The sequence below is a fragment of the Pleurodeles waltl genome, chromosome 9 (assembly GCF_031143425.1).
Source record: "Pleurodeles waltl isolate 20211129_DDA chromosome 9, aPleWal1.hap1.20221129, whole genome shotgun sequence".
In the NCBI taxonomy this organism is placed as follows: Eukaryota; Metazoa; Chordata; class Amphibia; order Caudata; family Salamandridae; genus Pleurodeles; species Pleurodeles waltl.
In genome coordinates this window covers 471,753,791-471,780,384 of record NC_090448.1, presented here as the reverse complement: position 1 = coordinate 471,780,384, position 26,594 = coordinate 471,753,791, and the positions used below count along the sequence as shown (strand labels likewise).

General features: G+C 44.6%; 1 protein-coding gene across 1 annotated transcript in view; it reads left to right on the top strand.

Moving 5' to 3' along the window:
• Window positions 1-26,594, top strand: part of AMN (amnion associated transmembrane protein) — a 235,143-nt gene that overhangs the window by 110,351 nt on the left and 98,198 nt on the right. The window contains exons 4-5 of the mRNA XM_069207299.1: window positions 4,283-4,370; window positions 6,963-7,198. Of these exons, the coding sequence (XP_069063400.1) occupies window positions 4,283-4,370; window positions 6,963-7,198 (324 nt within the window). The remainder of the gene's footprint in view (window positions 1-4,282; window positions 4,371-6,962; window positions 7,199-26,594) is intronic.

Sequence of the window (26,594 nt, the reverse complement as noted above, 5' to 3'; positions counted from 1 at the left end):
AGTAAACAGTACGATCCCATTTGAAAACCTCCACCTTTTTTCTGTTTAGGAATTTAAAGAAAATAGACAATGCCATTTCTGTACATTCAACATTTACATATAACTATTTATAACTCAATATTATAAATACTTTGCATTTAAGTATACATATGTGACCATTGTCATTATCATTAAAGTATTTAGAACTGCTGTTGATCAGGATAACCAGATGTATACATAAATTCATCTTTATTCATATACTTTTCATCTCAAAGGTTTCAAATACACTCCACACCCCAACCAAATTAGGTAATTTCATTGGAATGAATGTGTTGTCAAAAATACAGTTTACATATATATCTTTGTAAAAGTGGTTTGTTTACAAGAGTAGATTAGTTTCGGTATTATGTCTGTTATTTAGGGCCTAATTTAGATTTTGACAGACAGAGTACACTGTCACAAATGTGGTGGATATCCCGTCCACGTTATTACAAGGGCATTTTAGCACATGGCTTATGGTGTAGGAAGTTTTCTGTCACGGTTTCCTTTCCCAGTACCTTACTGATCAATAGGTGTCTCATAGATTAAAGTTACCACCCCCATGATAAAATACATGTTTTTTTACACCCACTATGCAATACGGACAACCAGACCAAAATGAGCCCAATGTTTTCTATAAATGAAGCTAAGATATTGCTGGATGGGACCCATCCCAGAGATTGCATCTTGGGGTGGGGGGGCGCATCCCAGAGATAGTATCTTGCGTTTTAGAGTCATTGGGTGTGTTTAGATTCTGTTTTTTTAATTTCATCTAATTTAATATTTGTTTTTTACTTCTAGCATTTGACATGTACAGATCTTTCCCATGCCGGCAGCTTTGGTTTTTGTGAAACAGGGACCTCGTCATTCAGGGTTTATTATACAGCGTGGTTAATTTAGGAAGACTTTGGGAAATATTTACATGGAACTGGTGCAGTGCTGCGCCACAATTGGCAGTGCCAGTTCTGAAAGACAGGGATTCGCCATATTTACAAAAATGCGGCTCATCCTTTTGTTTCCTATAGCACTGACGCTACATTTACCTGCCAATGCAGGCATCCTTGCACCATAGTACACGGGAGTCTGTGTTGAAGGGAATTATTGTTTATATGCTAGAAGATGTCCCTTTCAGCACATAAACAATGTTCAATGGCGATTTGCCACTTCTTTGTATGCTACAGAATTCAGCACGCATAGGAGTAGCAAATCGTCATTATTGAATGATTGCTTTTGTGCAGGAAGGGATACCTTCCTGCATATAAACATTCATTCATGGCCTTTTGGTCATAGAAAAAGCAAAAAGGAGAAGAAATAAAAGTATTTCTCCTCGTTGCACCTTGGGGTGGCGTTAGTTTTTGGCGCTGCCTCAGATTTACTATTCCTTGTAAATCTGGGGCAGTGTAAAAAACAACAGCTACCCAATGCACGCCCCTCTGCCACAGAAACCTACGTCGAAGGGACCCATATTTACAAGGCGGTGTTAAACCACAAAAAGTAGCTTAGCACTGCCTTGTAATATATGGCGCAGTGCACAAAGTGACGCTCCAGTGGTGCAGTGGTGCTAGGGACTTGTAAATATGCCCCTTTGTGTATACTGTGAGCTTAAATTGACTAGGGCTTTCATTCGGGATTCAGTTCATTCATCAGAGCTGCAAGGTGGGATACCTATATTCTTGGTTATGGCATTTGGGCATGTCCTTAGTGATATGGCCTACATGAGTTTTGATCTCTTCTGTGCTAATGTTTGAGCAGAAACCATCTAATGACAGAGTTCTGTTGCCAGAAGGACTGAGGGCTTCATTTACAAGAATTTTGCGGCACGCTAGCATCATTCTTTTTGATGCTCAGGCAGCGCAAAACAGTCCCCCACCTCACACAATATTTATAAACTGGCTCAATGTCACCATTGCGCCAGTTTGTAAAGGCTTGCGTCACATTATACCTGCGCCAGGTATAATGTATGCAAGGAAAGCGTGCCCCCGTTAAAAGCCCAGCAGAAATGGCACAATAAAATCTACAAGATTTCACTGCACCATGCTGTGCCAGCGTAGCGTAATTTTTTTAACGCCTGTTCAGGGCAGGCGTTAAAGGTGATGCTATGCTGTTGTCTATGGGGCCCCCTTAATATTGCTGGACTAGCGTCAACATGTTTACGCTAGTCCAGCAATGTTAAGGTTTGGTGCCACAACAGCGTCAGAATTTCTGACTCTGTTGTGGACACTTTACGCCATGGAGCACTGTATTGTAAATACAGCGCTCCCAGGGCATCTTTAGGAGGGCACAGTGTGGCGCAAGAAAACTGGTGCATCGCCCACAATGCGCCAGTTTCTTGTAAATGAGCCCCTGAGATTCTGAAGATTGCTACTTAACACAGATCTTTCTGTATGACACACTTGCTGAACTGCCGGGGACTTTACTTCGTCCAAGGTCCTCTAAAGGTCCTGTCTCTCCATTTGATTGCATCTTGCTCTTGAAAGGACCACTTGCTCTTTAGTTTTGTGTGAACTTTAATTTTCTTCCATGCCACTTTGCCAAAGGATGTGATTTTTCATCATTCATCATTTTCAGGAATTCAGGTGGGGAACCAGTTGACGACAGGTGTTGTTGAGCATAGCACTGAGCAACATGTGCATCTCTAGTTAATAACATTTCTGGACCTTATTATTTTGCACACCTGTATTTTAGTGATATTTCTAGACCTCATTATCCCATGCTTCTGAGCCATCTTGGTGTATTTTGGGACCAAGCTCCCCTTTGATTTCAAGTTGACCAAGGCATGTCCAGGCCATTGAAGTAGTCAGTGATGCAGAGGTTCAGAAACTGAGAGATGATGAGTTGAGTGAATGCAAGATTGTCCATGTCATCCATAACACTTTATGTTTTTGGGGTCATCCACCCAAATGCTGAAGTCAGTCATGATGACAGAATGCTTTTGGGAGACTAAGAGATGGGCAACAGATGCCATATTACAAATACCGCCCACAATGTGTCACTTACTGCCATTTAGAAATCATAGGTATGGGTTTTCCTCTAACTCTTTTTCATCTTCTTAACTCTCTGCCCTTTCAAGATGATCTTGAGACCATTGTGGCCACAGAGAATCAGCCCATCGGGGCCACAGACATGGCCCAGTTCTAGACTGTCCAACTTTTTGGGCCACGAGGGTCCTATAAGTCTACCATGAGAGTCCTGTCCATGCTTGTGCCTTCTACAGGTTAGGTTCAATACCCTCCTATCCTTAAACTGCCCGTCTGTGTGGTGGTGGGAACCTGTTGGTGGTGGAAACCTGTTTTGGAGTGCTTCGGAACCTGAAGATATTCCTCCTTCTTCTTCTTACTTTGCCCTCTAGGAAGACGGTTGTCCATGCATCTTTTACATCTAGGTTGGACAATGCTAATGTTTAGTACTTGGGTCATCCTGATTATCTGATTGCTAGAGTTCAGGTTGAACAGAATGTAACCACTCGTCTCATTCTTAGGTTCTCTTGTCAGACACTCATATTCCTTCATTTGCAATCATTGCACTGGGTACCTGTAGAGAGGAGAATTCTTTAGAAATCACTAGTTTTGTCCCACAGTGCCTATTTCTTGGCTGGCCCTCAGTATTTGACAACTAATCCATGAACGCTGTGACGCATCCTCTCTTCCTCACAAAGAGAAAGTATTCCTACCAGCTTCCTGGACACCCCATGCATTTCAGATCTAAAGAAACTGCAGCAGCACTGCTGTAACACGCCCAAACCTGAAGTCTGTTCTCCATACATATTCTCATTCAGGTCCCTTTAGTATAACTCAAGAATAGGAAAGAAACAAATTGCAACTGATGACAGCAGAGAACAGTATGCAGATGTGGGCGAGTGTTCGTTGCTAAAAAGTTTTTTTATGGTCGCACAACACCGTGTGAGAGAATAGATTTATTTCTGTATATGTACATCCCTAACAGTTAGGATGATTTACACTACATCCCCCATCGTTAAAGTTTACGTCATGGATCTCACGTACTGGAGATTAACGCACATCAGTGACATCATAAAACAGTATGGGATATGTTTTTTGTCTTTTATCCTCTGATTTATGGGACATGTCTTAAGTGCATGCATTTAAACAGAACAAGAAAATTAGATATAGATTAATTAACTGTATATAAAGTAAAGTGCACTGAGCAATGCAGTTAGTCTCGATGTATTTTTTATACTATCTTGTGATAAAGCTATTTCTAATCCTTGCCTGTTTATTGTTTTTATATATTTTGCCATTTTAAAAAGCATATTCCGTGGAATGGAGAATTCATTTTGGCACCTGGTGCAGGATTTGCTGTTGGCACAGACATGCAAAATACAGAATGCGAACAAGGTACAGTGTTAGACTTACAGAGATAAATTGTGGGAAATTACCACCAACTGTATTAGTGCTCCATCTGCCTTTCAAACACTTGCTTCTCCTTTGTAGGTTTTTCATGCTTGAGGCCTTAACATTCCCGAGTGACATACAAATGATTCCATGTGATCTATACATGAATAGTCTCAACTGCGCAAATTCCATAAAGCTTATACAACAATCCAGTGATAACTAGATTTCATTTTCAAAACAAGTATTTCCTTATACTTGTAGAGTTGTACGACAATAAAGCGGTTGAAATATCAACCTACACTTATATGGTGACAATAATATCAACACCCAAAATATAATCATAGCCAAGTTAATAATAATGTTCAGTACTTACCTTGACAGTATCTCCAAAGTGAGTATTATGGTTACAACATATCTGTAGGTCAGTATTTCCGGAGTGCATATTGTGATGTTCAACCATATATTTCCAAAGCTATTAACTTGTCTTCTAGTAAGATTGTTTCTGCTGTAAAAGATCTGGCCTACCCATTCAAGTCACAGCTTTAAAGCATTCAACTTTCAAATTACATGTAAAACTTCTTACTGTGTAATGATCTCCGATACACAAGACTAGAAAAATGTTAGTCAGCACACGTGGTGTCTGTTCACCTGTTGGCCTATTCACAATGATATTTTTGTCAGTATTTTATTTTATGCCAGTCAACAGGAATTCATTAAAGATTTTTGATTTCTCTACTAAGAGGGAAGAGAAATCCATAAAAGAAAAGGCCAGATGAATGAAAGCATTTTGCATTCGCAAACGGTGCGAATGCCCTTTTGCGAATGCAAAATGCCATTTCAGAATGTATGAAATACATTCTGAACGCAATTTTAGGAAATCGCTAAAATAGCGATTCGTTAAAATTGCGACCCTGTTTAGAGAGTCGCACATTGCGCCCAACAGGCCCATAGCTGCGAATGGGGCCGGTATCACAATTTGCGATTCAGTAATAGTATTTGCGATTTTTACGAAATCGCTATTACCGATTCGCAAATGTGATACATGGCACTTTACGAGTCGGAAATAGCAATTTCTTAAAAATCGCTATTTCCGAATCGCAAATGGCATTGATGATACATCTGGCCCCTAATCCCGTGCAAAGGTTGGGAAGTGAGGAGAATTAGGAGGGGTTAACCTTGTAGGTTTTGGAGCGCTCCCAAACTTGTACATTTGTGGGCAGTCTCAAACTCTGTTCCAACAATTTAGTAACCTGAAAAGGGTTGGAGTTTTAGTGCAGCCAAGTTCTGGAGTAGTTCCACTTCAAGGGTGGCAATGGGAATAGATCACACCGAGATATGGTGGGTAAATAGTGGAAGGGCTTTGTCAAGGAAAGTTGGAAAAGTTTGGAAAACCTTTCTCCTACTTTGTGCATGTCTCAAGGAGGAGTACGTTTTTGGTGCAAAGCCCTGTCTACATATGTTATTCAATAGGTCTCTGCGAAAAAACACAGGGGTGGTAGCAAAGGAATGCCCATGCACCACCAATGGAAAGACCCCTGACTCAAAGTACTGCACAGCAGCGCAGAGGTTCATTTGCGTTATCTTAGGGATTTTGCGCTGGAAATTAAACATCAAATCAATACTTTGTGCCAGTGTGAATCACTCTTGCATAGGAACAAAGTATTGAAAGTGTCAAATGTGACCATGTGTCTCCTTCTATTCTCCCATATGAACTTCAACAGGTGACAGCAATCCGGAACATAATACACACCTTTGACGAGATCCTTTTACTTTTTGTAGTGTAGGGCACAGTATGCACTGCTTTAAAAGCTGGAAGCTGATTAGGAGCTCCCACTAAAATCAGTATGTTCTGTGGCTCAGTTTATGTATTGCTTAACTTTTCAAAGTTGTAATCTGGATCATCTGCAATTAAACTGCTAGTTCATCTCAATAATTCCCTTAAATACATTGAAATTGATGAGTAGGTTAGAGAGGTCTAGGGTACACTGTCAGATTTCAGCCTTAACAGTAGGGTAAATTGAGCCATGGCTGGCCTCTAAAAAAAATCAGGGCAGTGCTTAATTTGAGACAATGGTTTCTGGTGCTCCGCACTGACACGCAGTTATCAACACTTGCGCTTATAACAGTCTGCCACATGGTGGTGCTGAATGCCTAATTTTGAAATGAGCAAAACAACAATTGTTTTTCAATTCAATGAACAATAAAAAATACTGATACCTGCTGCCAAAGCCATTCTTATAAATTTAGGTAGCATGAAATAGTCTGAATGTTCACACTGTAGGAGTGTGATGGTTACTACTTGTGTTGGTACTGTCATTGGCAGCGCTGACATGGACAATGGGTGGTGAAGGTTGCAGTGGCCTCATGAAAAGGACCCTGGCACACACTTTTTTTTAAGATTAAGCACTGATTCAAGGACTTCCTGACAGGCTTTTGACGCTGGACTGTACATAGAGCTTGGTTAGAGTCGTTAACAATCCTCACCTTGATTTCAGCATCCGTATTGAACATAAACAATGTAGTAAAATCTGTTTGTAAACTTTTAAATCTGATTATGTTTCCTTGTAATCTGTGTTCATTATTTTATGTTTGTAGGCTCAGATATCACATTTAAGGAAGCAGAATCATACAGTTGGATGGATCCTGACTTGTGGCATGCAGGTTTGTCCAGAGATGACCTTGAAAATGAAAAACATCTATTTTCAGTGGATGAGGAACGAGTTCCTTGCCAATATGATGATGTGATTTTTCAACCTGAAACCTCCTTCCGTGTAAACATCAATTCAGCCGAGAGAACCATTGCCGTCAAAAGTATCTCCATATTGGACAAGGTCAGAGCAACAAACAAGTGGTATCTAAACCTTTCATTGTGTCACACAAGTCTATTACTCTAAAAGTTGGGCTTCAGCTTTGTTGGCACAGCCATGGTTGTTTGGTGAGTACTTTGTAGGAGATTCCATTCTGCAGGAAAGGGATTGCATGTAATTGAGTGAATGGTTCAGCATTTCAGTTTTTTACACTTTCGTCAGAAGATTTTGAATTACCGCAATTAACATTTACATACAAAGAATTCCTGAATGAATGGATTGCTTATTGATTACGTGTGTGCACTTACATAAAATGATTGCTTCACAAATGGGGGTTGAATTTAATCTATGTTAACATTAAAATAGTGCTTTACATAATTAGTTTTACATACGGAATCCGTCCAAGCCTGTGCTTTCTTCCCTTGCTTTTAGGTATCGTTTTTTGGTTCGGGGAAGAGGGTTTTCCCAGATATCTGTGTCAATCATCTGTTGCACAAAGTGCATGACCTTGGTGAGATGTGCAATCAAAAGCCACAATTTCTAGATTACTACAGTGCGCTGCATCCTGAGCGTCTGCAGATTCTTTTTTAGGGGGGCATAATTTTAAATGGGGCCGCGGCCATACTAATGCAGGCAGCGTAACACTACGGCGGCTGTAGTATTACGCTGCACTATGAGCATGCACACCAGGCTGTACCTAAATCAAGAGGGGGGGCAAGTGCCTCCCCTTCAGTCCCCTGCGGATGCCTATGCGCTGCATGATACTTTTTCTCAAGACTCCCTACGTTATCGCCATGTGATCCAGAAACACGCTGACAGGTTTATTATGAAGACATCGAAACGTATGCCCTTGGCCAAGATGCTTCAGCAGCTCTAATAGCTACCTACAAACTAAGCACATATTACTTTTAAAACACTGACTTTTACTCACAAACTCTGTAGATGATTCCCCCACTTTACTTAAAAAAAAAAAAAACTTTTCACCATTGTTATGCCTACTGTGCAGGGGCATAACAAAGGCCCCCGCAGGGGTGCCCCTGAGCAAAGCAGCTCACCTGTGTGAGTCCGGAGAGGGGGGCCCCTTCATGTTCTGTGCAGGGGGGGGGCTTCCAACTTTTGTTATGCCACTGCTACTGTGGTATAGTGAGGGTGTGTTAATTTGGGCTGGAACGATTCTAAAATATCCATTGCACACTCTCTGACCTCTGCTAACCATTGTGCCTGGGCAGGTCAACTAAGGCATAATAGCAGAGTTAAAAGAGAGGTGGGGCGGGATATCTTCTGATGTCTAAATTCACTGCTGATGAAAACGACGGGAACCTAGGGATGGCTTCCATGATTTAAGGGTAGATAGAAAGTTAAAGCTTGGGAATTGTATCTTTCAAGTTGGTATGTATCGGTATATGTCAAATAGGTAATTTGGAGCCAAACCATTTGCTACTTTGAAAATAAGAATCCAGATTTTGCAGGCTGTCCTGCCGAATAGAGAGTATGCTTGGGTATATTATTTAGGTTTCTGTTGCAAACTTGTCTAGTGGAGCAAAGAAGTATTGGGGAGGCCAACAAGAAGTCTATTGAATACTAATACGCTGTGTAGTGTCTTGGCTATATTAAATGGTATATGTGTTCTTATAAAGCATATATTCAGTATGTTAGAGCATGGGTTTGCATTGTACAGATAAATGGCCATTTGTTTTCCTCGTGAACAATGGTCTGTACTTGAGCTCAGTACAGTTTTACTGTCAGTTTTGTTCAGCAGTCTCTGTGGATCTTTAGTCTTTACATAACATTGGCAGGTAAATGCTTGGCCATGTTCTGGATTTCCAGTAGGTAGGTGCACATGTGCTCCCAGAAGAAGTGATTTCAGTCTGTTTTTCCAACCAAGCACTAGGAATTGTGATTTTGTGGCTGTGCAGAAATGCTGATGGATAGGTTAGGGGTGGAGCGGTCATAGTCCTTATGGGAGCTGTGACTGAGCTCCCACACAGGCTACAATGAAGGACGCCAAAGGATAAACCAGATATCCCTAGTAATGGTTGCGACTTACCTTGGATTGTTTGGCATGAGCAGCAAAGCACATTTTCTGAGAGATGTGCTTAAGGCATGTTGTGTAGCAAAATTAAAGCATTCCCATAAGGAACAATGGTAAACCAAGGGGCTTGTTTACGAGCCCCGTGGTGCAGGGCCTTGCTGCGCCTCCCTGCACCACTGGGTAAGGGCAGAAATGCTGCGTATCTACAAGATATGGAGCATTTGTGTCCTTTCCCTCTGCGCTGACGCACAAATTGCTGCCGAGAGCCAGCGCAAGCACCCTTGCACCATGGTGCCAGGATGCCTGCGTTGTGGGGATGATTGGTTTTGTATAGGAAGGAGCACCTCCTGCACAAAAATAATCAGGAGAGGTGTTTTTCTTCCTTCTAAAGATATTTCTCCCTGTTGCATCACTTCTATGCCACCTCTGTGATGACGTAGGAATCTGACGTATTCCCAGACTTGTAAATCTGGGCATGTGTCAGATTCCTTAGCGCTCCATGGGTGCTGCGTGAGAACACCCCCAGCAACACCCATGGAACGCCCCTTTCATGCAGTTTTATGCATGAAAGGCGCCCATATTTACAAGGCCACGCAAGCCACACAAGCCACTCAAGGTGGCTTTGCGTGGCATTGTGAATACGGATGGCACACTGCGCCACCGGAGTGTAAAAAAAATTACACTTAGGTGGTGCAGTGTGCCGATATAGGGCCTCATACAAGTCTTCAGTCTTAGTCAGTATGAAATACATAGGCCCATATTTATACTTTTTTTGTGCCACATTTGCATCATTTGTTGATGCAAAAACAGCGCAAACTTACAAAATACAATTATATTTTGTAAGTTTGCATCGCTTTTGCATCAAAAAATGACGCAAATGCGGCACAAAAAAAAGTATAAACATGGCCCATGGTATTCTAGGAATAGTCTTAGTGGGACCTATGAGACACCATTGTCCATATTGCACCTGATTTTTCTGGCAGATAAAAATTTAATTAGAACACTTAACATTCAATGAACAAAAGTACAGTGAAGTAGTGATAAAAGAAAACAAAACATTACAATTCGGAAATTTACCATGAAGAGTTTGTTATGTTTGATCATTTAAAAATCATTATTGCCACTTTTCCATTGAGGACCGCCAGGGGCGTAACTTGGACATAAGATTTGGGGAGTGTGAGCTTCAGATTTTCCGATAATGGTGTGGCATATAATGTTTAAATACGTTATACGACAAGCAAGGCACACAAGAGGGGCCTAAGGGACAGTGAACAGGCAGAGGAATACGGTTTGGTAGGAGTAGTAAGAGAGAAAACACATTATTCTGTAAAATAACGAATATTTTTGAAGACCTTCCAACGGAGTATGTGTGCATTTTTTGTCTTAGTGTGTGTAAAATTTCCTGCAGAAATCCGACTGACATCTCACAATACCAGATTGAAAGCACCTGAACCCAACTATTTATTAGAAAATGCATTTATTATGGGGTGTACGCTTTGCCTCTGAGGACAGCATCTGTTGTTGTACACTACAGTGGTCAAAGTTTGAAGACAAGACTATTCTCTTCATTGTTAGTGCCTCATAAATGCAATTGGAATTGAACAACGGAAATATGTATTTATTTATTCATTCATTATTTAACATATCAAGAAAATTGCATATTTTCATAAAGCGATATACAGTTTACATTTTGATAGCAGGTAAATACTTCACATATAGAGGAGTAAGTAAATACCAGCAGGTATGGACAAAAAAAACTCAGGGGAGTCTTCACTGAAGTAAACATAAATGTGAGTCAATCTATGCATGCAAGTTTACTGTTACTATGCTTACCAGATTTACTATTTTTGGTTATTCTCCGAGAGTAAATTTACTAAAAGGTGTATGACTTACATGTTTCCCTCTGGAACCAGGGCTGGAGCCTAATTTATGACTCTAATGTTACTACTTGTCTCTTTACACACATAGCAAAGATCTATGCCACCCAGGCACAGATCTCCCTACAGTAAAGTATAGAGAAAAGCTGAAGAGTTAATTAAATAAAAAAATACATTTATGGTGAATTGATTTATTATATATAAAATGTAGAACAAAAACGAAAAAATGCTACAGCACTATCAACTTAATTTAGAATTAAATATTCAATTAACGTTTTAGTTAGGTGAAATGTTCAGTTTTAAGCTCAAGTAACTATAAAACATGTCCTAACGTAACTATAACTCTGGTCCCGCCATGCATAGTGATATTATCAGTGATCTCAAAGAAGATGTCATGAGTGATAAAATATGCAGGGTAATTAGGAGTGCATGGGAACAGCGAGAGTGCGTGATGTGAGCCAGTGGCCAGGCCCTGCAGCTGACCACCCCACCCCCACAAACAGCCAACACCACGCTCAGCAGGGCGTTCGGTCGTGAATGGCAGGGAATCCAATGCTACTCACTGTCTTTGACTGTGTGTAGTGGTGGGTTGGCCACAAGGCCTTGTAAGGCCCTGGGGACCCCATCCCCCAGGGCCATATTAATTAAAACTTAAGTGGAGGGGGCCACGCAGCGCCCCTTCCCAGGTCAGTTTTGACCCCATCCCCAGTACATTTTTTTGGAGAGCGGGGCATGGAGCACTCCTCCCTGGGCTGCTTTTAGCCCGAGACCCCATCCCCTGAGCCTGTAGCATTTTTTTGGGGGGAGGGCGCATGCGGCCATCCATCCTGGGCCAACTTTGCCCCAGGCACCCCATCCCCTGGGGCCCTGCACTATATTTATGGGGTAGGAGGGTAAGTAGCCCCCCTCCCTGGGTCGATTTTGGCCCCAGGGAACCTATCCCCAGGACCCAGCCAACAAAGGGTGGGTGCCCTGGTGCCTACCCAAGGCACCCACCACACTACTGGGTCTGAAGGGAGAGCCCCAAGGCTTCTGCGGCCCTAGTGAAAGCCTGCATATCTCCTACAGGGAGCAGCTAAAACATGCTGCTCCGTGCAGACTGGAGCAATATTTATACCTGTTTCCCTGCCCGCATCACTGCAGGCAGGAAAGCAGATCTAAAGACCACTCCCAGCAGGCTGGCGCATTTTTCAAGCTCCCGCCCACTGGGACCAGACTTTGGCGGTCATTCTGACCTCGGCGGTCGCCGCCCGCCAAGCGGTTCCCGGCGAAAGACCGCGGCGGCCATTCCGGCTTTCCCGCTGGGCCGGCGGGCGACCACCAGAAGACCGCCGGCCGGCCCAGCGGGACAGCCCCTTCAACAATGAAGCCGGCTCGGAATGGAGCCGGCGGAGTTGAAGGGGTGCGACGGGTGCAGTGGCACCCATCGCGATTTTCACTGTCTGCACAGGCTGGCGGGAAGGGGGTCGGAATCCCCATGGCGGTGCTGCAAGCAGCGCCGCCATAGCAGGTTCCCTGGGCCCAGCGGGAAACCGGCGGGAAACTGCCGGCTCCCCTTTTCCGACCGCGGCTTTACCGCCGCGGTCAGAATCGCCCGTGAAGCACTGCCAGCCTGTTGGCGGTGCTTCCGCCGCACTCCGCCATGGCGGTCATGGACCACCAAGGTCAGAATGACCCCCTTTGTGTTTGCTCCTGTTTGGCAGGAGATTTGAAATTGTTTCTGACAAGCAAGATAAAATACAAGTTTCCCGGGTTGCGCAAGTGCGGACAGGGAAGCCCCTCTCCCCTTAGCAGATGTGGTGGTGCACTGGGGGATGAGGACCCCAGGGCTGAAATCAGCCCAGGGAGGGAGGCCATGCGAGCCCCTCTCCCCCTTTGCATATTTAGCCAGACCCAGTGGTTTGGAGTCCCTGGGGCCAAATCAACCTATTTTTGGCCCCAGGACTAGGGGGTCAAAGTATTCCTACCCTGCTCCCTTGTGTTGTTTTTTGCATATTTTTTAGGACTCCGGACTGAGTCCTGAGTCCTAAGATGGCTGCCACCACTTCCTGGCTGAGGTGGTGGCAGACAGTCATATCTCAGTCTGAGATCTGTTGTGATCTATGAAACCTCTGCCTCCCTACACCTACAAAGTTTTTTTTCACAAATGATTCAAAAACTACTGAACAGATTTACACCAAAATACAAAAAAGCACTCTTTCTGAACTTAGATCTAGCTTTCTGCCAAAGTTGGTGTAAATCCGTTCAGCGGTTTAGGCTGTAGCTGGGTCTAAAGTTCCTATGGGAAAATGAATGAGGAAAAGCATTTTGGGACTCCCCTTTTTTCTCGGCCTCCACTTGACTGATCACCCTGAAACTTTCCATGCGCAAAGTAGGGAAAAAAGAACACCTTTTTTAAAACATTTTGTGGAAATTCCTGAAATGGCACCAAAGTTATTAGCAATCCAAAAAGTGCATTTTCTATGGAAACACAATCCTAACCATAACTACCCAGTGGCGATTGCCACTGGGTCATATGTATATGTATGGGGAAAAGAAAAAAAATATATATATATATAATTATTTTTTTTCACTGAAAAAAACAAAGGTTACAGGGACGTTATAGTTAGGAATTAAAAAAGCCTTACAAATTCACTGAAAAAAACAAAGGCTACAGGGACGTTATAGTTCTGAATTTACTTGTACGAAACCACAGAAATTCAGCCGTTAGAGAGTTCTTTTAAGTAACTGTAACTCGTGCCGTAAGGTAATTATAAGTCGTGACCTCGCCATGCACAGCTTTGTCTTCAAAAATTTGACTGCTAATGTTTTATTTATAGTTTTAAGGACGTTATACAAGGTGTCATGATTGCTGTAATATCTGGGGTAATTAGCAGTGCATGGCGAGGGCGCAAGTTATAGTTACCTTAGGGCGTGAGATAAAAGTTCATAGCATGTGTTGCTGTGAATAAACTGGCTTAGCATACTCCTGACATCTAGTGCTAGGCTCAGACGTTTGCAAGTTATTTTTCTTCAAAGAAGTCTTTTGAGTCACATGGTTTAGTGAATCCTCCCTTAAGCAGCAAGGGGCATGGGCATGCACCCTTATCATGAAATACACTTGCCGGCCCCGTTTAGGAACCTTAGGTTTAGTTTGTCAAACTTTCAGCTCACTGGATAACTACGGCTGTGAGCTGCAAGGCTTATCCAAAGGAAAATGTGTAAAGCATTTAAACAGTACCAAAACAATTGAAGGAAAAATTGACAAGTCACCAAAGAAATCTGACAATACTGTATAAACATAAACTGTATTTTTATGTACCACAATGAAAAAGATTCACTGGAGGGTTCCAGAGATATAGAATATAAAGTATTGTAAATCAGTTTATTTCACTCAATCGTGAACAAGCACTAGCAAATTCAACAAATTTGATACATAGAAACATTCTCACCAAAAGGTTTGGGCTAGATGGAATCCGGTCACTTAGAGTCACTTTAAGTGACCATGGCCAGTAGGGGTCCAGTCAGCAGCACCAGCCACATTGTCAGAAACAGTTACCTCAGCAGGTGAAGTAGTCTTGAGTCAGTTCCAGGCACTTCCTTTGGAAGTGGTACTAATGCAAAGGATGAAGGATGCTGAAGATGCTAAAAGCATACTGTGGATGCAACGCTACTGACGAGGGTCTTGCTGCGACTGCTCCTCAGAATCTACATCCCTCAAAGTCCTCTTGGTCCTGGCGGAAGCCCCGCCTCCACTGCACTACCAGTCGACCCAGTATTGCGGTTACAGGCCAATCCTTCCTGGGTCAATAACTTGCTTCCTGGGGATCCCAGCTGCAGCTTGTTGACACTACCGGGCTCAGCGACACTTCCCAGCTGAGGACCCAACACAACTTTGGGCGTCAGGTCCTGGGCCCTGGTGCTGCATATCCGTGGGTGGAATACTTTGGACTAGCATCTTGCCCCAGCAGGCTTCTCAGCTGTCTCTGTGCTGTGCTAGGCAGACAGTGAAAAGCAGGCTGGGGCCCTGTTAGGGGGCCCCTGCACTGCCCATGCCAGTGGCATGGGCAGTGCAGGGGCCCCAGGACACCTGTTCCCGCCAGCCTGTTCCTGGCGGTAAAAACCGCCAGGAACAGGCTGGCGGGAAGGGGGTCAGAATCCCCTGGGCAGCGCTGCTTGCAGCGCTGCCCTGATGGATTTGCCCAGCCGGGGGAAATCCGGCGGCAAACCGCCGGACCCGGTTTTCCGACCGTGGCTTTACCGCAGCGGTCGGAATGGGCTTTGAAGCACCGCCAGCCTGTTGGCGGTGCTTCAGTCATCCGCAACTATATTTAACTGAACAAAACAAGACCAAACCGACAAAAATCCAATATACACAAGTAAAGATATCTCTTTTTTAAGGTTTCAAAGAGTCTTAATCCATAGGAAACAATGCTTGTATCTTTTTAGCACAAAGTGCTTGGGAACCGTCAAAAACAAAGACAATACAGGCTGCAAGACAGATGAGGTGCCGAAAAGCAAAGCGATGCGTTGGTTCCTTACTGCGCAGGGGAGGTGATGCATTGATTCTTTTCTTACAGGAGAGTCGATGCATCTGTTCCTTACTGACAGGGGGTTGATGAATTGATTCTTTCAACACACGAAAAGCGTTGTGTTGAATTCTGGACATGCAGCCTCAGTTCCTTACTGTGGTGCAGGGTCAATGAGAAATTGACGCTTCGGGGATGATGCGTGAAAAATCCAGACGGGCTGTGTTGATGGAGCCCCTTGGAAACAGGCACTGCGTCGATTCTACAGCCTCGAGACAGGTGCTGCGTCGGTTCTATAACTGTGGGACAGGCTATGTGTCTATTTTTCTGTGACTGCACATCGGTGTGTGGATTTTCTCCTTCAGAACACCAGCTTACACTTCCAAGAGCCCAGGGACTGGAGTTGGCACCACTTAGCAAGTCAGGACTCTCAGTAGAAGAGCCCAGGCACTGGCAGATGAAGTCTCTGATGTCCCTGAGACTTCTTAACAGGAGGCAAGCTCAGCTCAAGCACTTGGAGAACCTTGGAAAGCAGTCATCTCTCTCCCAAGACAGAAACAGCAAGCAGCAGTCCAGCACAACAGAGCAACAGGCAGAGTGGCAGACCTTACTGTGGCTTGCAGCTCTTCTTCCTGAAAGAATGTCCTCAATCCAGAAGTGTTCTAACTTTGTGGGGGCAGAGGTCCAGTACTTATAACCATTTCTGGCTTTGAAGTAGACGAACTTCAAAGAGAAGTCTTTGTAGTGCCTAAAACCTTGCCTTTCCCTGTTCTGACCCCAGATGCACTCCAGGGATTTGAAGAATGCTTTGTGGAAGGACAGTTACAGACCTATTTAGGTGCAAGTGTCAGCACCTCTGAACACTCTAGCTCAGGAAGACCCAGCAGGATATGCAGGGCACACCTCAGCTCCTTTGTGGGACTGTCTATAGTGAAGTCACAAATAGACCAACTGTCATCCTGAACCAGGTGTGTATTCCACAGACAGGAAGAAGCACAGAATGGTTAAGCAAGAAAATGCCCACTTTCTAAAAGAGGCATTTTCAAACGAATAATTTTAAAACCAACTTCACCAAAAGATGTATTTTTAAATTGTGAGTTGAGAGACCTCAAACACCACATCTCTATCTGCTCCCAATGGGAAATTACCAAAGGGTCGAAATGGTAACACAGACTATTCAGGGGGGCAATAGCGCACCTCCTGTAGCGTGTGTTCGTAATAACTACAATCCACCCTTGGACACAGGGAACAATTGGAAGATGCACAGAGAAGGACACCTAGATAAAAAACCCAAACACCCCTTGGGAAATAACTTCCAAAGTCAGACTAGACATAACATCTATGATATTTATATAACAAATGTCCCCAAGTTAAGCAAAGATCAATTTGAGCAAGGGGAATCTCTTAAAAACAAAGTTATACATTGGATAAGAAGGACAAAGAAGTGTAGATCCATTATAAGGGACGACATAGTCATTGCACAGAGATTCACAAAAATAGGTTCAACATCAGATCTCATAGGGATAAAATTGACCAGTCAGAATCTAGTTAAGGGTCTTTTGGCACTTGAGGAAAGAATGAGACCGGGTACCGCCTCCCAAATGACACTTGTTCATAAACTTCCTCAACTAAACCGGTTCCCACAAGAGAGAAATAACACTATAATGGCCCAGTATCCTTGCCCGCAGAGTAGGGATCGAAAACAAAGCCATATTTCAGACATAGATTGACGTGAAGCCTCTGCCGCTGAAGTTCCCGCCGCTGAAGTTGGGAGTGATGGCTTAACTCATCCTGACTTTTATAACATAAAAAATGACCTATCTAATATCCTGGGAGCAGACCCCAAAACATATTGCAGTGGCTCGCCAAAGGAGAAGCCCCAGCAAGAAATACTTTGTACATATGAGACTAGGGAAAATTTACCAGAAAATGGGCAAGACCATGACTTACCGATTAAGATCTTATCCTGGAATGTGGCAGGCCTGACTCAGAAAATAGCTAATCCTGACTGGTGCAGACTTATAGATCAACACCACATCATTTTATTGCAGGAGACATGGGCGCCATCTGTAGTAAATAGAGAAGGCTATTGGACCTTCCAGAAGGCGGCACTACCATCACCATCAGGTAGGGCTTCAGGCGGCCTGACAATTTGGTTAAAACAAGACCTGTTCCCAAAAGTTAAAGAGATAGTATCCCCTACGAGGGATCTACTAGCTGTTGCGGTTGAAATCAGTACCGTTAAAGGTCCTGCGAACATAATAATTGTAAATTTATATATCAGACCTGGCACCCAAAGGACCCAGACCATTCAGATGAGTTCAATAGTAGATTTTTTTAACTGCCTACCTAATGGGCGGGGTTTAATGGCCGCGGGTGACTTCAATATGCAATTGAATTGCAGAGATGGCAATCAGCAAGAGGGATCCCAGCTCACAGACTCATGGGATAGATCAGGGCCGGTGCAAATTACATCCAAGAAAGAAGGAGGAGCCACAGAACTACTGGAAGACCTAATAAAAATAAAGGGCTTAAGGATAGTTAATGGGAATACCAGATCAGATAACCCGGCGTCACCTACATATAGGAGAGGCGTATACACTAGCCACCTGGACTATGTTTTAGTAAATTACGCCCTCTGGAAATCCCTAACTGATATGATAGTCCTTCCTCGTACTGACAGTGACCATCTAGCCTTAAGCACCTCCTTTTCCACTATTTTATTTAGTTCCAAGACACTGTCAACGTCGACTTTAAATAGTGCCCTCACTAGGACCAATGATCGTAAAAATTTGAAATGGGATCGAGTTGAAAGTGATGCAAATTTTCAGCTAGCGATCTATAGATCGCTTGCAACAACACTTTCTCCCCTGAAACATACAAATATCAAATTGGTTGATTTGGTCGATCTTCACAACACCCTGGTCACCCGACTAAAACCACACTTCCAGACGGTAAGGAGGCGGACAGAGACTGTGATTAAAACTTCTAGGTGGTTCTCCAACTCCTGCCGTCAAGCTAAGATACAGTTACTGGGAGCACTTAAGGAAGGGAACCCAAGAGAGATAAGGAAGAATAGGTCTGTATATAAAGACGTACTTAATAATGCAAAAAAAGAATGGGCGAATAGGAATTGGAATAAGATGGTTGTGGCGCTCCAGGAGAAGGATTTTAACCTATTCTGGAAATTAGTGTCAGATAAGAGTAGCTCCCAAGAAATGGTAAGCTACCCTGTTATCCAGCCAGAAACTTGGATGACGCACTTTTCAAATATATATAGGAAACCACATACCAATAGTACTATTACACTCCTACCAAAACCTAATGAGCCTGTTGGCAATACTTTAACGTGGGGGAGTATAACACCACCCAAATTTGATCTGGACCTATTTTCCCTAAAAGAATCAACAGAGGCTCTCAAATCTACACATAAGGGAAAGGCCCCTGGTCTTGATGGCATCCCAGGAGATCTATATCTTTCTCGTTTGACAACGTGGTCATTGTATCTAAATGCACTTAGTAACGAGATACTGAGGGGGGGAGGACTCCCTATTACATGGCAAGGAGCAGTTATAGTCCCTATCTATAAGAAAGGACCAAGGGACCAACCTAACAACTATAGGCCTATTAGTCTTATTGATGTTAGCCAAAAAATCTTCGCTAAGCAAGTGCTTAACAGACTACAGATATGGATAGAGGACTCCCAAATTCTCTCCGAATTTCAGGGAGGCTTCAGAAGAGGAGTGAGTACAATAGACCAGGCATTTAGGTTTAACCTCCTTTGCTGGAAATACCTGTCACTCAATAAAAGCCAATTGTATGTAGCTTTTATCGATTTAAAAGCTGCTTTTGACACGGTTCCTCGGGATACACTATGGGAAGTTATGGAGAGCTATCAACCCAATAGCGAACTACTAAGACTGATTAGATACCTCTATGAAGGGACGTATGCTCATGTACGTTGGTCAGATAGTGGTGACTTAACGGAAGCCATACCCGTCAATAGAGGGGTTAGGCAGGGCTGCATCTTGGCACCAACACTATTTAATCTTTACATAAACGGTGCTGTGGACCAATTGTTACACTGTAATCATGATGCCCCTAGACTAGCTGGAACCCCGGTCCCTATTTTAATGTTTGCCGACGACACCTTATTAATTTCAAGAACACCTATGGGTTTGCAAAATGAACTGGACACCTTTTATAATTTTTGCTCCAATAGAGGACTTGAAATTAATCTAACAAAATCTAAGTTTATGGCCTTTAACCCACACAAACTATTTAGGGGAAAAATGACGATAGCAGGCCAACCAGTGGAGAGAGTCAGACAATTTGACTACTTGGGGATCAGGCTAAGTGACGACCAGCGCTGGTCGGCACAGATCAAGAAGAGTCTGACAACACTTAGGCAAAGGGCTATAGTGATAGCTAAGAAAATAGCTAATACTTGTGAAGGGGAGATAACACCTGCCATCACAGTTTATAAAGCAGTGGCAGTAGCGGCCTCAATTTATGGTGCCGAGCTTTGGGGTCATACCAATTCCAGATGTCTGACCACTGTAGAAAACCGGTTTATTCGAAACTTCCTAAAGTTGCCAATGAGCACCCCTCTCACTCCGCTTAGATATGATTTAGCCCTAAATGAAATACACAACGAAATTGCACTAAGACCTCAAATGTATTGGATTAATCTTTGGACCTCAGAGGACCGGTCCACTCTCCATATAGCACTAGATGGATTTCTTGCAAATAACAGCGTACTAAAGATCCCTTGGTTCAGACACATCAGAGACACGTGTAAAGTTCTCAAAATGGAGGAGGTGTGGAGTGCTCCTCACAATTTGGTAAAGGAAATAAAGGAACGTGTAAAAAAGTGCTACTGGGAGAACATTCTGACCCAAACCTGGTTAAAAAATCATGGCAGTCTGACTTTGCAGTTCTTAGACCACAAATGCAGTCCCAAGTTTGAGGCCTACATGGATAATGTAAATCCTCCATATATCAAAACACTATTCATTAAGTTTAGACTAGGGACCCTTCCGCTTAAGTCATTTACAGCGCAATGGAGAACGGAGGACTGCAATTCAATATACTGCCACCACTGTCAAAAGACAAAAGAGTCACTTGCGCACTTTATGCTTTTCTGCCCTAGATATCTGGTACCCAGGAAAAAGTGGATTGCTCCATTATGTAGAGAAATTGGAATAAGGGAATGGAATACGGCATTACGACTCCTAACAACTGATACAAGTGAAAAAATAGTTTTCTCTGTGGTGGGATACCTGCGAAGTGCATGGTCAATAAGAACAAAAGAATTATTATAAATGTGTAATTCCAACACATTGGTTTTAGACTATATTCATTTAATATATCAGTTCTTAATTGGATGAAGCTATAGTCTTAATGGTCTGGATTTTTAGTTTTAAAGAATAATGATGATTTGCATGTTTTTATAAATCTGTGACCTCAATATTTATCTAGGGTTCTTAAAAAAGTAAATTATGTAATTTTCTCCTTCTATACCAGTAAACAGAGATAAATGATAAAATTGGTCCCCCAGCGGCGAGGTTCTTGTAAAAAAAAAAAAAAAAAAAAAAAAACACAGGAGACACGAACTATAACTCTGATAATCACGTGCTTTTAATAATTTGGTTTTAGATTATAATTAATTAGTCTGATAAATTTTAATTGATTGAAGCCAAATTCTAACGATCTAATATTTTTTATACGCCTCGAGATTTTGTAAAAGCAAAAATGTTTAAAAACAATGTTGTCTAGACATTCTTAAGATTTTTAAAGTGCTACGTTTCTTAATCATGTTATGTCTTGTATTGTCTACTTTTATGGCTTATAGCCGAAATAAAGATATATAACAGTAACAGGGAAATTACACTTGAAAGATATTTCAAGGGAATCCCCTTGTTAAAGACCTTGCAAATGCAAAAACCAAATTTAGCAGTATTTCACTATCCGGTCATGTAAAACACACAAGTATATGCACTACCTTTTAAATACACTGCACTCTGCCCTTGGAGCTGCCCTGGGCCTTTCCTTTGGGGTGACGTACATGTAGTAAACTGGAAGGTTTGGGCCTGGCAAGTGGGCGCACTTGCCAAGTTGAACTGGCAGTTTAGAAATGCACACACAGACACTGCAGTGGCAGGACTGAAAAATGTTTACAGTGCCACTCGTGGGTGGCACAATCAGTGCTGCAGGCCCACTAGTAGCATTTGATTTACAGGCCCTGGGCACACATAGTGCACTTTACTAGGAACTTAGCAGTAAATCAAATATGCACTTGCACTTTAGCACTGGTCAGGAGTGGTAAAGTGCCCAGAATCCTAGAACCAGCAAAAACAAAATTCAGCACAGGATCAAAAACAGGAGTTCAGAAGAAAAAGTGTGGGGCTAACCCTGCAAAAAGGGTCATTTCCAACACAACCACCTCCCAGCCTAAGGCCAGGGTAGGCCAGTCAATACCTTGCTCGACTTCCCTGCTTAGGGCAATAGAACCTGGGAAATGGCCCACTACGGCAGGGGCTCTTGTAAGTTCTACGCCTCTCTGAACCCAGGTGGATCCCTGTGTCTAAACTCTCAGGGCCCACTGAACTAACCCAAGGGGAATCCTTTTCGTCAACTGTGGACTCCACCTGTGCAGCACTTAACCCTGCCTTGCTCACAGATGCATCCCAGTAGGCAGACAGTACCACCATGACCAATAGTGTGATGTGGTCCATTCCACTCCTTGGGTCTGAATTCGGTCCCCCATTTAGGGAACATTCTGACCACAATGACAACAACCAACAGAGGCCACTGACAGCTGTCAGTTTCAAGAGCCAGGTCCCAAGCCACCCTGGGGTCTCTTGTCTCTGTGGTTTTGAAAAGTGTGGGACAGTAGCCCCAGGCGCCTTGCATCCTTTTACCACTTCCCCTCCCACCAGTTCAGGGGTGGAATCTATAGGAAAATACCCTCTTTTTGGCATGGTTACCCCCACTTTTTGCCTGCTATCAGTGTGCTTAGACTGTTTTCACTGGGATCCTACTAACCAGGAGCCTAGTGATTGTGCTCTCACCCTCCAAATGTTTTTGCCAAGGACATTTCTGCAGTAAACAATTGGCATACTGGTGTCCCCTGATAAATAACTAGTATAAGGTACTTAGGTACCCAGGGCATTGGGACACAGGGGTCCCCATTGGCTGCAGCATGTTTTATGCCACCTATGGGAGCCCATGCAAAATGTGTCTGCTGGCCTGCCATTGCAGCCTGCTTGAAAAGGTGCATGCACCCTTTCACTACAGATCACTACACCAGGTCATTGTAAGTCACCCCTATGGTAGGCCCTTCCAGCCCAAAGGGAAGGGTGCAGGTACCTGTGCGTGAGGGCACCCCTGCATGAGCAGAGGTGCCCCTACGAAACAACAGTTCCATTGCACTGGACTTCATAAGTGTGGGGAAGCTATTTTAACCGTGTACTGGACACCTGTGTCCAACTATGTAATGGTAACTCCGAACCTGGGCATGTTTGGTATCAAACATGTTGGAATCATACGCCATTACTGTTGCCAGTATTGGTTGTATGATTGCATGCACTCTGGGGGCTCCTGAGAGGAGCCCCAGCATTGCTCCTACCAGTCTTCTGGGGTTTTCGGGGCAGCCCGCGCTGCTGCCACTCCTCAAAAAGGTTTCTGCCATCCGGCTGCTTGAACAGCTCAGGTGGAGGAAGGCAGAACAAAGGATTTCCTGTGGGAGAGGAAGGCAGCACCCTCTCCTCTTTGAAATAGGTGTTACATGGCTTGGAAAGGGTAATCTCCCCAATGCACAGGTATGCTTTGAAGGGCACATTTGGTGCCCTCCTTGCATAAACCAGTTTTCACCAGTCCAGGGACCCCCGGTACCTGCTCTGGCGTGAAACTGGACAAAGGAAAGGGTGGTGACCACTCCCCTGTCCAGCACCACCCCAGGGGTGGTGCCCAGAGCTTCTCCAGGTGGCCACTTGATTCTGCCATCTTGAAACTAAGATGTGCAGAGGCCCCTGGGAGCATCTGAGTGGCCAGGTCAGGCAGGTGACGTCAGAAACCCTTCCTGATAGGTGGTTACCTTGCAAGGTGCCTAAACCCACTTTTAGGGCTTTTTAGGAACTCCTTTGTGGGTGGGTTCCAAGATTTGATGTGCAAGACTCCACCAGGACTCCTCTGCATCGTTTACTTCTGCTCCTGGCCACCTGAACCACAACTGGACACTTCAGGAACTGACAAGACTGCAACTCCAGAGACGATCTCACCTTGTAACATTGTTTCTCCGGCTCCACCCAGTAACTGCAACATTTCCCCAGCTGTGCATCCTCTGGGGTTGGCAAGACTTCAGCTGCACTAGGAAACCAGAAGGAATCTCCCTTGGAGTGAAGGAGTCACTCCCCTGCATCTGCAGGCACCTACAGCAATGACGACCGGCTGCGTGGATCTGGTCTCCTCTTAAACCAAGTGGATCCTGCATCACAGGTTGTGGTCTGGAGTGGTCCCCTTGCTCCTCTCTGCCCGTTGTCCAACTTGGGAGGCGGTGAGCCCTTGCCTCCCCTTGCAGGACAGCACCCCGTGCACTGTGACTCGTGCAGCAATAAAGACTTGTTGACTCCTGCTCCAAGCGATCTTCAGACTCCGAGTAGACTCGGCCTCCAGCACTTCATCCTGTCAAGAACAGTCTCCTCTCTGCTGCTCCAACGATGTGGGACTCCTCTCCAAGTGTGCTGACTGGACCTCACTGCAACTTACTGTGCCTGCTGCTAGTGCGTTGCCTGTGGAGCTTGCGACTGCTTCTGCTGGCTCTTCCCCTGCTGAGGGTCAGCCCGGACACCCCTCCAAGGGTTGAGTTTCCTGGATCTTGCTGGTCCGCTTCAGCCTTGCAACTCTTCTTTTGCTTCTTCTTGCATTTGCCAAGATTTGTTGGTGGTTCTCATAAATCACTGACCATCTGCATCGCGACGACCGGCGTGGGACACCATCTACACCGCTCCAAGAACTCCTCTGCAGCTCCTGGACTCCACAGCTGGTCTTCTTCTTGCCCTGTCGACCAGGATCTTCATCCACAGAAGGGTGGGTAGTGGCTCCTGCCCCGGCTGGACACTCCATCTGGACTGGACACTGTCCCCTTCTTGCAGGTCTTCTTCTTCCAGAATCCACCTTTGGTTTCTTCTGGTCTAGTCATGTTCTTGCACAATCCATTTTCTAAGTCCTCTTGTCAGTCCTGAGGAAGACCATTTGCTTACTTCTGCTCTCCTGGTTCCTGGGGTCACTCAGGTACTCACCTATTGGGGTCCCTAGTTCTTCCAGCTCCCCTCTAACTACTCCATATACTGGGGTGGGGGACTTTACTTCGCATTCCACTATTTTAGTCTATGGTTTGGTCCTCTGTTAGGGCTCTAACTATTTTTCACTAATTCTTACCAATGCTTGTTGTTTCTTGTGCCAATTCCTAATTACTGCTGTGTATGTTTAACTGTGGGGTTCCTTTCATGTGTGATAAATTACTGTGACTGTTGTGGTATTGCATAAGTTTTGCATGTCTCCTAGATAAGTCTTGGCTGCTTATCCACAGCTACCTCTAGAGACCCTGGCTTCCTAGACATTGCCTACATTCACTAATACGGGTTGCCTAGCCCTCGTATAAGGTGCCAACACCATAGGTGTCCACCACACACCAGGCCAGCTTCCTACAGTATTCTGAGACTGGTCACTCAAATTAAGAGTCTGTACCCTCAGGCTGAGCAGAGGGTAGGGGTGGGTTCTCCCTCCTCCTGTCTCTCTTGCTGGGGTCCTGTACCTTCTACTTTGGAGTGGTATCCCCAGAAAACTGAACTGTTAGAGCGCCTTGGCGGCCGACCTTCCCAGTTCCCCTAACACCACAGGCTACTCTTTCCACAGAATGCAGTCTATGGGCATCTGGGGACTAACTATGACCCTTTTCTGGGTCACCCCTCCGCCCCACTTTAGGGACACCAGAGCCATAGGGCGTAAAACATCCCGTCCATGGGCTGGAGTCACTCTACACAACCGACCGGTGTATTGCTCTGGGGTGACACGTCTTTCCACAACCATGGTATGGCTAGCCCCACTGTCCCTCAGAGCAGTGACTGGGACCCTGTTCACTGTCACCTGCTGGAAGTGACGACTCCCACTCTCAGGGATCACCAACTCACCCTCTGAGTCCACCTCCCAATTGAAGGAGATCACATCATGGTTTATGGCCTGCCCCTGGTGACTACCTTCCCCTAAGGCCACATTGGCCACCCCCGTAGAGAGGTCACCAATGGGGGTTTTCTGAGGACAGAAAGAGTACCCTTTCTTTTGTTCTACCTGAGAAAACTCAAAGCAACTGGGTTGAAAATGGGGTGCCCTGGGCCACCGCCCATTAAAATGCACTCTGGGGGCTCCTGAGAGGAGCCCCTGCATTGCTCCTACCAGTCTTCTGGGGTTTTCGGGGCAGCCCGCGCTGCTGCCACTCCTCAAAAAGGTTTCTGCCATCCGGCTGCTTGAACAGCTCAGGTGGAGGAAGGCAGAACAAAGGATTTCCTGTGGGAGAGGAAGGCAGCACCCTCTCCTCTTTGAAATAGGTGTTACATGGCTTGGAAAGGGTAATCTCCCCAATGCACAGGTATGCTTTGAAGGGCACATTTGGTGCCCTCCTTGCATAAACCAGTTTTCACCAGTCCAGGGACCCCCGGTACCTGCTCTGGCGTGAAACTGGACAAAGGAAAGGGTGGTGACCACTCCCCTGTCCAGCACCACCCCAGGGGTGGTGCCCAGAGCTTCTCCAGGTGGCCACTTGATTCTGCCATCTTGAAACTAAGATGTGCAGAGGCCCCTGGGAGCATCTGAGTGGCCAGGTCAGGCAGGTGACGTCAGAAACCCTTCCTGATAGGTGGTTACCTTGCAAGGTGACTAAACCCACTTTTAGGGCTTTTTAGGAACTCCTTTGTGGGTGGGTTCCAAGATTTGATGTGCAAGAC